At 46.3% G+C, this 12594-nt stretch overlaps 1 protein-coding gene across 1 annotated transcript in view; it reads left to right on the forward strand.

The window, feature by feature from the left end:
• LOC138662833 (oocyte zinc finger protein XlCOF8.4-like) overlaps positions 1-12594 on the forward strand; it is a 34673-nt gene that overhangs the window by 7948 nt on the left and 14131 nt on the right. Inside the window, exons 2-5 of the mRNA XM_069748806.1 lie at positions 732-881; positions 1011-1190; positions 1273-1396; positions 1480-1577. Coding sequence (XP_069604907.1) covers positions 732-881; positions 1011-1190; positions 1273-1396; positions 1480-1577 — 552 coding nt within the window. The remainder of the gene's footprint in view (positions 1-731; positions 882-1010; positions 1191-1272; positions 1397-1479; positions 1578-12594) is intronic.

Consider the following 12594-nt stretch of genomic DNA (forward strand, 5'->3'; position numbering starts at 1 on the left):
GCGGCTGAGAGCTGATTTTTTTTAAGCCTGGGGCCACCGTATCCATGGCCCCTTCCTAGGCAATTAATATCAATCCGCAACTGTCTGCATAACCTTTGCTGGTTATTAATTATAGGGGGACCCTACATCACTATTTTGGGGGGTCCCCCATTTTAATAGCCACTAAAGGCTAAGTATACAGTTATCAGCTGTTATTACTAGCCTGGAAAGCTCCATCGGTATTACCCCCTTCCTAGGCTATAAACAAACTTCTGTGTGTGAATCAGACCTGATATCTAATGTGATAGAAGATTACAGTGCGGGGAAAATGGGAAACCTTCATATAGACAGCCGGTGGTGATAAAGTCAGTGACCGACTCTGGCCAAATATGTTTCTAGAGTCGTAGTAGCAGATGAAGATGTCGCCCTCACCATGAAGAAGTTATTTCTCATGTCGTGTGTAATGAATATCTCCTGCAGTATTGCTAATGCCGATTCCATGGTCGGTAAATGAGACGAGAATTAGCGTTATGGAAGATGAGTCTATGAGAAACGTATTCAGCTGCCGACTCCGAGGAAGAAACTGGTTGTTGTCTGTGGCCTAAATATATAGGATTTATTAGTAGATGTAAAGAAGGAAACTAAATACTGTAAAATAATAAATCTCATCATATGTTTCCCTTATTATCTCCAGTAATTGTATTATTACACAGGATTCTTATGATGTTACATCGGCTCATCTTCTCATTCAGGTCTCTACAATATCTGATTCTCTCAGTGAAGATCTTCTACAGAAGAAAACTTTCCTGATTTACCCATCAAAGATGGATATGGACAGGGACAAGATGGCGGAGAGGATATTACACCTCACCCTAGAGATCCTCTTCCGGCTTACTGGAGAGGTGAGAGATTCTGATGACGTCACATTACATCATTCTTATCTATGGGAATAACAGATGGACAGAACTGGAGAGGTGAGGACTCTGGAAATGTCTGTAGTGAGATTTATTAATGTGTCTCTCCATTACCAGGATTACACAGTGGTGAAGAAGACCTCTAGTGATCGCTGTCAGGACCCTGTGTCTGAGGGATGGGGAAGACCCCTGAGCCCAATCACGGGGCCTCCACCTCACCCCCTGATCCATGAGGACATCAATGACCAGAAGATCCTAGAACTCATCTACAAGATGATTGAGCTGCTGACTGGAGAGGTGACACTGCTGGGAATGCTGGGACATTATACAGTAACACTATGAAGGGATCGGGGGATGACGGTATCATTGTATGTGTCAGGTTCCTATAAGGTGTCAGGATGTCGCTGTCTATTTCTCCATGGAGGAGTGGGAGTATTTAGAAGGACACAGAGATCTGTACAAGAACGTCATAATGGAGGTTCCCCAGCCCCTCACCTCTCCAGGTAATAGACAGTACTAAATACACACGGCCTATAATTATCTGTATGTAAAGAATGAATTCACTCCCTGTATGTGTTTCCTCCAGATCTATCCAGTAAGAGGACAACACCAGAGAGATGTCCCCGTCCTCTTCTTCTTCCACAGGACTGTAACCAAAAAGATCCCAATGTTCCTCAGGATCAGGTAGATGGAGAGAAGGTGTCATGAGATCTCCCTTAGGCCAATTTCACACTTCCGTTTATTTCCAATCCCGGAAAAACCAATACCGGAGATATCTGTGTCTGTAATACTTGTAATACGTGTGGCAACCGTGTACCGCCTCAGTACCACACAGACTGCCGCCGGGGAAGAAGCGCTACTGTAAGCGCTGTTCTCCGGTGTCGGGTGCTGAAGACGGCTCTCATCGTTCTCCCCTGCTTTGCCGGTGATCGTCAGGAGCAGAAGAGAATGATGAGTTATAATTAAGTCTGAACGATGACAGCAGGTGGGGGCTTTTGAGACTTCTACTCCCATCATCCGTCACATGCTGCCACTAATAACAGTGACAGCAGGAGCGGAAGATCGGGGTATTCCTCAGCCGCCACTTGCGATATAATTAAATAAATTAATGAAAAACCCGGTGTAGGTTCCCCCCCTATTTTCTTGAATCAACCAGGCAAAACTCACAGCTGGGGGCTGCAACCCTCAGCTGTCAGCTTCAGCAAGGCTGGTTACCAAGAATAGATGGTGTGAAGATCTGAGGTTGTGGGTTATAAAAAATCACCTAGGCAGGTTAACGATGCAACTAATTTTTTTTATTCCATACATCCATGGTTGTTTAACCTCTTTACCCCCAAGGGTGGTTTGCACGTTATGAACCAGGCCAATTTTTACAATTCTGACCACTGTCCCTTTATGAGGTTATAACTCTGGAACGCTTCAACGGATCCCGCTGATTCTGACATTGTTTTCTCGTGACGTATTGTACTTCATGTTAGTGGTAAAATTTCTTTGATATTACCTGCGTTTATTTGTGAAAAAAATGGAAATTTGGCAAAAATGTTGAAAATTTCGCAATTTGAATTTTTATGCAATTAAATCACAGAGATATGTCACACAAAATAGTTAATAAGTAACATTTCCCACATGTCTACTTTACATCAGCACAATTTTAGAACCAAAAATTTTTTTTGTTAGGGAGTTATAAGGGTTAAAAGTTGACCAGCAATTTCTCATTTTTACAACACCATTTTTTTTTTTAGGGACCACATCTCATTTGAAGTCATTTTGAGGGGTCTATATGATAGAAAATACCCAAGTGTGACACCATTCTAAAAACTGCACCCCTCAAGGTGCTCAAAACCACATTCAAGAAGTTTATTAACCCTCCAGGTGTTTCACAGGAATTTTTGGAATGTTTAAATAAAAATGAACATTTAACTTTTTTTCACAAAAAATTTACTTCAGCTCCAATTTGTTTTATTTTACCAAGTGTAACAGGAGAAAAACCTTGTTGTACAATTTGTCCTGAGTACGCTGATACCTGACATGTGGGGGTAAACCACTGTTTGGGCACATGACAGAGCTCGGAAGCGAAGGAGCGCCATTTGACTTTTCAATGCAAAATTGACTGGAATTGAGATGGGACGCCATGTTGCGTTTGGAGAGCCACTGATGTGCCTAAACATTTAAACCCCCCACAATTGACACCATATTGGAAACTAGACCCCCCCAAGGAACTCATCTAGATATGATGTGAGAGCTTTGAACCCCCAAGTGTTTCACTACAGTTTATAACGCAGAGCCGCGCAAATAAAAAATATTTTTTTTCCACAAATAGTACTTTTTAGGGAAACAGGAGAAATTGGACCCTAAATATTGTTGTCCAATTTGTCCTGAGTACGCTGATACACAATATGTGGGGGGGAACCACCGTTTGAGCGCATGGCAGAGCTCAGAAGGGAAGGAGCATCATTTGGAATGCAGACTTAGATGGATTGGTCTGAAGGCGTCACATTGCGTTTGCAGAGCCCCATATGTACCTAAACCGTAGAAACCCCCCACAAGTGACCCCATATTGGAAACTAGACCCCCCAAGGAACTTATCTAGATGTGTTGTGAGAACTTTGAGCCCCCAAGTGTTTCACTACAGTTTATATCGCAGAGCCGTGAAAATAATAAATCCTTTTTTTTCCCCACAAAAATTATTTTTTATTCCCCAGTTTTGTATTTACCCAAGGGTAACAGGAGAAATTGGACCCCAAAAGTTGTTGTCCAGTTTGTCCTGACGCTGATACCCCATATGTTGGGGTAAACCCCTGTTTGGGCGCATGGGAGGGCTCGGAAGGGAAGGAGCACTGTTTTACTTTTTCAACGCAGAATTGGCTGGAATTGAGATCGGACGCCATGTCGCGTTTGGAGAGCCCCTGATGTGCCTGAACAGTGGAAACTCCCCAATTCTACTGAAACCCTAATCCAAACACACCCGTATCCCTAATCCCAACAGTAACCCTAACCACACCTCTAACCCAGACACACCCCTAACCCTAATCCCAACCCTATTCCCAACCATAAATGTAATCCAAACCCTAACCCTATTTTTAGCCCCAACCCTAACTGTAGCCTTAACCCTAACCATAGGCCTAACCCTATCCCTAGCCCTAACCCTAGCCCTAATGGGAGAATGGAAATAAATACATTTTTTTAATTTTTCCCTAACTAAGGGGGTGATGAAGGGGGGTTTGATTTACTTTTATAGCGGGTTTTTTAGCGGATTTTTATGATTGGCAGCCGTCACACACTAAAAGACGCTTTTTATTGCAAAATATTTTTTGCGTTACCACATTTTGAGAGCTATAATTTTTCCATATTTTGGTCCAGAGTCATGTGAGGTCTTGTTTTTTGCAGGACGAGTTGACGTTTTTATTGGTAACATTTTCGTGCGCGTGACATTTTTTGATCGCTTTTAATTCCGATTTTTGTGAGGCAGAATGACCAAAAACCAGCTATTCATGAGTTTCTTTTGGAGGAGGCGTTTATACCGTTTCGCGTTTGGTAAAATGGATAAAGGAGTTTTATTCTTCGGGTCAGTACGATTACAGCGATACCTCATTTATATCATTTTTTTATGTTTTGGCGCTTTTATACGATAAAAACTATTTTATAGAAAAAATAATTATTTTTGTATTGCTTTATTCTGAGGACTATAACTTTTTTATTTTTTTGCTGATGATGCTGTATGGTGGCTCGTTTTTTGCGGGACAAGATGATGCTTTCAGCGGTACCATGGTTATTTATATCTGTCTTTTTGATCGCGTGTTATTCCACTTTTTGTTCGGCGGTATGATAATAAAGCGTTGTTTTTTGCCTTTTTTTTTTTTCTTACGGTGTTTACTGAAGGGGTTAACTAGTGATATAGTTTTATAGGTGGGGTCGTTACTGACGCAGCGATACTAAATATGTGTACTTTTATTGTTTTTTTTATTTAGATAAAGAAATGAATTTATGGGAATAATATATATATTTTTTTTCATTATTTAGGAATTTTTTTTTACATGTGTGGAAATTTTTTTTTAAACTTTTTTACTTTGTCCCAGGTGGGGACATCACAGATCGGTGATCTGACAGTGTGCACAGCACTCTGTCAGATCACCGATCTGACTTGCAGCACTGCAGGCTTCACATTGCCTGCTCTGAGCAGGCTCTGTGAAGCCACCTCCCTCCCTGCAGGACCCGGATGCCGCGGCCATCTTGGATCCGGGTCTGGAGCATGGAGGGAGGTAGGGAAGACCCTCGCAGCAACGCGATCACATCGCGTTGCTGCGGGGGGCTCAGGGAAGCCCGCAGGGAGCCCCCTCCCTGCGCGATGCTTTCCTGTACCGCCGGCACACCGCGATCATGTTTGATCGCGGTGTGCCGGGGGTTAATGTGCCGGGGGCGGTCCGTGACCGCTCCTGGCACATAGTTCCGGATGTCAGCTGCGATAGGCAGCTGACACCCGGCCGCGATCGGCCGCGCTCCCCTCGTGAGCGCGGACGATCGCTCTGGACGTACTATTCCATCCTTGGGAAGTAGGGCCCACCCCACATGGACGGAATAGTACGTCCATTGGCAGAAAGGGGTTAAAGAATCCAGGTAGATTGCCAACATACAATGTCTTCAGTCCACAAGTTCTCAATCTGAGATCGGTAGTTCCACTGGCTCCATACCAGGCGATGCCCACTGTCTCCCAACTTTTGGTTGGCCCACAGATTTTGTACCTCCAGCTGGCATAGTGTGCAGTCACAGCCTATGTTCCTCCAGACAATGGATATCCAGACCATAGCTCATGGATACCCCTCCAGCCAACAATCTCCAAAGCTCCATAGATCATCCATCCATTCCAGCTTGGATCCTCTTCCATTGAAATCCCTCAAACAACTGCCTGATTCAACCCTATGTCTTTTTCTCCCGCCCCCTTAAACATTTTCCTTTAGCTCACAGAACAAGGCATATTCCATCAGCTGGGACTGTATGTGAGACTTCCCGTGGTGACGGCTCCCCTGAGTCTACTATCCCCAGCCACACAATGGGCCAGGTTTGGGAGTACAATGGGAGCGAGACCTTAATGCAAATGAGATTGAGAGTCTGTCCTTAAGCCCCCGTCTCACATAGCGAGATCGCTAGCGAGATCGCTGCTGAGTCACAAGTTTTGTGACGCAACAGCGATCTCAGTAGCGATCTCGCTATGTGTGACACGTACCAGCGATCAGGCCCCTGCTGTGAGATCGCTGGTCGTGTCGGAATGGGCTGGGCCATTTTTTGATCGTTGAGGTCCCGCTGACATCGCTGAATCGGCGTGTGTGACGCCGATTCAGCGATGTCTTCGCTGGTAACCAGGGTAAACATCGGGTAACTAAGCGCAGGGCTGCGCTTAGTAACCCGATGTTTACCCTGGTTACCAGCGTAAAAAAACAAACAGTACATACTTACATTCAGCTGTCTGTCCCTTGCCGTCTGCTCCTGCACTGACTGCTGGCCGTAAAGTGAAAGTGAAAGCACAGCACAGCGGTGAGTCACACAGCGGTGACTCACCGCTGTGGCTGTGCTCTGCTTTCACTTTACGGCCAGCAGTCAGTGCAGGAGCAGACGGCAAGGGACAGACAGCTGAATGTAAGTATGTACTGTTTGTTTTTTTACGCTGGTAACCAGGGTAAACATCGGGTTACTAAGCGCGGCCCTGCGCTTAGTTACCCGATGTTTACCCTGGTTACCGGGGACCTCGGGATCGTTGGTCGCTGGAGAGCGGTCTGTGTGACAGCTCTCCAGCGACCAAACAGCGACGCTGCAGCGATCCGGATCGTTGTCGGTATCGCTGCAGCGTCGCTAAATGTGAAGGGGCCTTTAGGTTCACATAAACTCTAGCCTGCTCGTCTTCCTCTGCTGACTGCCACTGAATAGAGACATTGATTCCTGAGCATGAACTGATGAGCAAGAAAACCACTAATAAAACACATCAAGCAAATTAACTATTAAAGTACAATGATAATGATGTCACCGGTGCTCCGTGCTGGAAAAAGTCTTTATGTCTTAAGGTACCTTCACACATAACGATATTGTTAACGATATCGTTGCTATTTGTGACGTAGCAACGATATCGTTAATGAAATCGTTATGCGTGACAGCGACCAACGATCAGGCCCCTGCTGGGAGATCGTTGGTCGCTGAATAAAGTCCAGAACTTTATTTCGTCGCTGGACTCCTGCTGACATCGCTGGATCGGCGTGTGTGACACCGATCCAGCGATGTCTTCACTGGTAACCAGGGTAAACATCGGGTAACTAAGCGCAGGGCCGCGCTTAGTAACCCGATGTTTACCCTGGATACCATGCTTAAAGTAAAAAAAAAAAAAACACTAGATACTTACCTACAGCCGTCTGTCCTCCAGCGCTGTGCTCTGCACTCCTCCTGCACTGGCTGTGAGCCGGAAAGCAGAGTGGTGACGTCACCGCTCTGCTTTCCGGCTCACAGCCAGTACAGGAGGAGAGCAGAGAAGCAGAGCGCAGCGCTGGAGGACAGACAGCAGTAGGTAAGTATCTAGTGTTTGTTTTTTTTTACTTTTAGCATGGTAACCAGGGTAAACATCGGGTTACTAAGCGCGGCCCTGCGCTTAGTTACCCGATGTTTACCCTGGTTACCCGGGGACTTCGGGATCGTTGGTCGCTGGAGAGCTGTCTGTGTGACAGCTCTCCAGCGACCAAACAGCGACGCTGCAGCGATCCGGATCGTTGTCAGTATCGCTGCAGCGTCGCTTAATGTGAAGGGGCCTTAAGGGTAGGTGCACATGTTCAGAATTTTTTGCGTTTTTTTCACGTTTCTTCGCGATAAAAACGAGAAAAAAACACAAAAAAAACGCTTACATATGCCTCCCATTATTTTCAGTGTATTCCGTATATCTTGTGCAAATGTTGCATTTTTTTCCGTGAAAAAAAGCAACATCTTCATTAATTTGCGGAATCGCGGGGATTCCGCACACCTAGGAATGCATTGATCTGCTTACTTCCCGCATGCGGCTATGTGCAGTTGGTACCCAGGGTGGAGGAGAGGAGACTCTCCTCCACGGACTGGGCACCATATAATTGTTAAAAAAAAAAGAATTAAAATAAAAAATCGTGATATACTCACCCCCGGAGTCTTCCCGCCTCTCAGCGGTGCACGTGGCTGCTTCCGTTCCTATAGATGCTCTGTGTGAAGGACCTTCGATGACGTCACGGTCATGTGACCGTGACGTCGCGGTCTTGTGACCGTGACGTCGCGGTCATGTGACCGTGACGTCGCGGTCATGTGATCGTAACGTCATCGCAGGTCCTACACACAAAGCAACCGCTGAGGAGATCGGGGGCCATCAGAGGGTGAGTATAACCTTTTTTTTTTATTTTTAATTATTTTTAACATTATATCTTTTTACTATTGATGCAGCACAGGCATGTTGACTCCGCTCCACGTCCATTTGGCCTATAGTCTTTAGTAAGCGGCCATATCCTCACACTGGGGTCCCCATGCTATGTTTGTTTTTAAAGGGAACCTGTCACCCCGTTTTTTGAGATTGAGCTATAAATACTGTTAAATAGGGCCTGCGCTGTGTGTTCCTATAGTGTATGTAGTGTACCCCAATTCCCCATGTATGCTGAGAAATAACTTACCAAAGTCGCCGTTTTCGCCTGTCAATCAGGCTGGTCAGGTCGGGAGGGCGTGGTGACATCGGTGGTTCTTCCTCATCTTTACGTTGGTGGCGTAGTGGCGTAGTGGTGAACAAGCAGCGCGCGATCTGCGCTGTAATCCCTTGCATCGGTGGGGGCGGCCATCTTCCTGGGGCCGCGCGTGCGCAGATCGAGTGCTCTGCTGCACGGGGCTTCAGGAAAATGGCCGCGGGATGCCGCGCGTGCGCATTAGAGATCGCGGCGGCCATTTTCCCAAAGCCGAGATGCAAACTCGGCTTTGGGAAAATGGCCGCCGCGATCTCTAATGCGCACGCGCGGCATCCCGCGGCCATTTTCCTGAAGCCCCGTGCAGCAGAGCACTCGATCTGCGCACGCGCGGCCCCAGGAAGATGGCCGCCCCCACCGATGCAAGGGATTACAGCGCAGATCGCGCGCTGCTTGTTCACCACTACGCCACTACGCCACCAACGTAAAGCTGAGGAAGAACCACCGATGTCACCACGCCCTCCCGACCTGACCAGCCTGATTGACAGGCGAAAACGGCGACTTTGGTAAGTTATTTCTCAGCATACATGGGGAATCGGGGTACACTACATACACTATAGGAACACACAGCGCAGGCCCTATTTAACAGTATTTATAGCTCAATCTCAAAAAACGGGGGTGACAGGTTCCCTTTAAATACTTTAATAAATTGTAAAAAAATGGCATGGGATCTCCCGCATTTTTGGCAACCTACCTCGCTAAAGCTCACAGCTGGGGGCTGGTATTCTCATACTGGTAAGGGGTCATTGCTTTTGGCCCCCTTCCAGCCTAAAAACAGCAGGCCACAGCTGCCCAGAAAAGGTGCATCTATTAGATGCGCCAATTCTGGTGCTTTGCCTGGGTCTTCCCACTTGCCCTGTAGTGGTGGCAATTGGGGTTAATATTTGTGGGGTTGATGTCACCTTTATATTGTCAGGTGACCTCAAGCCCATGGCTTAGTAATGGAGAAGTGTCTATAAGACACCTATCCATTACTAATCCTATACAGTACAGTATATAAAGACACAGCAAGAATAAAATCCTTTAATTGAAAAAATGACAGATTCCTTTATTAATCTCTCTTTTTTTTTTTTTGCTCAAATAAATTTTTATTAAGAACAACATTACAATATACATGTTACATTCTTGTTTTCAATACAAAGTTTTCCCCCAAAGCAAACCCTCCATTCCCAACTTATCCCGCCCCCTCCCTATAAGACAGCCCACCTCTTTTAATAGCTCGACCATCAAAACTATAGAATGACCATCATCTCATTTAGGACTGCAGGCCTCATGTTTTGTTTTCACCAATTCAGGACCGTGACTCACCCGTCCTCTATAGCGAACCTATCCCATGGCAAGCCACGAAGACCACAATTTATCAAACGTTTCTATTTTCTTTTCTTATAAAACCCCTTTTCCAATATCAGACCCTGCTTCACATATTGGAGGAATTCTCTTCTTGGAGGCGGTTCATCCTTAATCCAATTTCGCGCTATTACCTTTTGGGCCATATACAACAATCTGGCAATAGCTATCTTCAGGGTGTTATCCACTCCAATCTCATCCATGTATCCCAGCAAGCACACCATTGGGTCCCGTGGCACTGTGCATCTGTACGCTCCTTCCACATGACTCAAAACCACCAACCAAAAAGCAGCTAGTCTCGGACACGTCCACATCATATGAAATATACCAGCATGTGTAGACTTACACCTCGGGCACTCCGATTCAGCACGCAGTCCTGCCTTATATAACACCTCCTATATACTCTGTGTATTACATAAAGCTGTGACAGCCTATACGGTTCACTCAGCGACAGCCGTGGAATCCACTCCAGCACCGACTCCCAAGTTTCATTCTCCATTGGGCCCAAATCCCTCTCCTACTTAGCTCTCGCCATTATCGGAAACCCCATAAGGTAAGTGTCATGGTCCAGTCCGGAGTTTATTTTCATCTTTCCTCTTTTGAGACTGGTCATGCGGGGGTTAACCTCCTCAGCCTCGTTCTTGAGCTAGCTGGGCTATTTCAGGCCCTCACTGCCTGCCTACTACTGTTAGTGATAGTTCATGTTTCCCAGCTTGAACCCCTGACCTGTATCCTGATTTTGGTGATCCTTGTGTCTCTGACTGCCCGTACCCGTGTATGACTCGATCTGTTCCCTGGACTTCGGCTCTTGTTTTCTGTCTCTGATACCACGTTACCCTCCTGGTTCTGACTTTGGCTTGTACCCCGACTTTGTCTTACGTCTCACGTTTTGGTTACCACGTTCCCGGTAGGCTCTGATTTCTTGCGTGTCCCTGACTATTCTCCTGACTGCCCCTGTGTACAGGTCTGATATCTGTGTATGATTTTGGCATGTCTGACTTCTCTCATTACCTGTGACACCTGTGCCTGAACTGTGTTACTTCGCTTAGTGTTTAACCTCTCTTCCCTCACCAGCTCCCCTGGTGGAGGTTTCACTACAGTAAGTATGCAGCAAGTCTTTATAAAGAGTGGAAATAACCCCCCCAGTAGTCCTTTCACCACACACATACTCCAACACTATATCCCTTTGAATTCTGATGCCTCCGTCCCTATTCTGAGCTCCAAATGCGTGTCTCATCCGCAAATACTGATATTCCCCCGCAGGCCCGATACCGAACTCCACCTGCAATTGGGAAAAGGATTTCAACGCCCTCTTCTCAATTATCTGATACACGTAGTGAATTCCCTTGGCCTGCCATTCTGGTAACACCCCCAGTGCCACAAACTCCGGTAAATTATTATTATGCCATAACGGGGAGAATCTGGTCAGCCCCGTAATCCCACGTATATGTTTCAGTCTACCCCACAGCTTACATATCAATAATATAGTTGGATACAATTTCCCCAAAGCCCCCAGGGATCCATCCTCCAGACACTGCCTTCTTTTTGTCACCTTTTCCATCAGTTGCTGTACCGCACTGGACGCCCCCTCACGCACCCAGCCCTTTAAATGCTGACTCTGGGCTGCAAGAAAATATACTTCAGGATTGGCAGTGCCAAGACCCCATTTTCCTTGAGTCGCTGAAGCTTCTCCAGTCTGATACGTTGATAATGTTTCCCCCATAAAAAAATTCATGAACAGGGAGTTAATCTGCCTAAATTTCCCTCGCGGTATCCAAACTGGCGTGTTATGAAGAACATATAGAATTTTCGGCATCAAAATCATTTTGATGAGATTCACCCTGCCCACCGCAGATAAATGCAACTTAATCCAGGCATCCACTTTTGCCTTAAGAACGCCTAAGATCGGAGTCGGATTCCTATGTATGTAATCCGTAACCGGCATAGATACCCATATCCCAAGTATTTAAATTGACTTACCACCTTAAGTCGCCCATCCTCAGGAAGCTCACTCCCATCCTCCCCCACGTCATCAACTCTAAACAGAATCGACTTACTCCAATTTATCGTCAGCCCCGACAATGAGCCAAATCTTTCAATAAGCCCAATGGCCACCCGAAGGAAGCGACCGGGTCAGCCAGAAACAGTAGAATATCGTCCGCGTACAGCGCCACCTTCTCTTCAATTATCCCATATTTAAACCCAGACACCTCATCAGACTGTCGAAGTTTAGCAGCCAATGGCTCCACGGCCAGAGCAAACAAAAGAGGAGAGAGCGGACACCCCTGTCTCATCTTTATAGCTAATTGTATAGTCCGTGATAACTCCCCATTCACCCTGACTCTAGCCACCGGCTGCGAGTACAGCAGCTGAATCCTGGACACAAACTGCCAGCCAAACCCCATACACTGCAATACCTGCCAGAGATCTCCCCATTCCACACTGTCGAATGCCTTATGGGCATCTAAGGATGCAATAACTCTCTGGCCACAGTTATCAGACCTAAGCTGCAGATTCATAAATAGCCTCCTTAGGTTGACCACCGTGGATCTATCAGGCATAAAGCCAGATTGGTCTGGGTGCACCAGGTTGGAGATGACACTCGTCAACCGCGTCGCCAACACCTTGGC

This window comes from Ranitomeya imitator, chromosome 2, assembly GCF_032444005.1.
Source record: "Ranitomeya imitator isolate aRanImi1 chromosome 2, aRanImi1.pri, whole genome shotgun sequence".
Taxonomy (NCBI): Eukaryota; Metazoa; Chordata; class Amphibia; order Anura; family Dendrobatidae; genus Ranitomeya; species Ranitomeya imitator.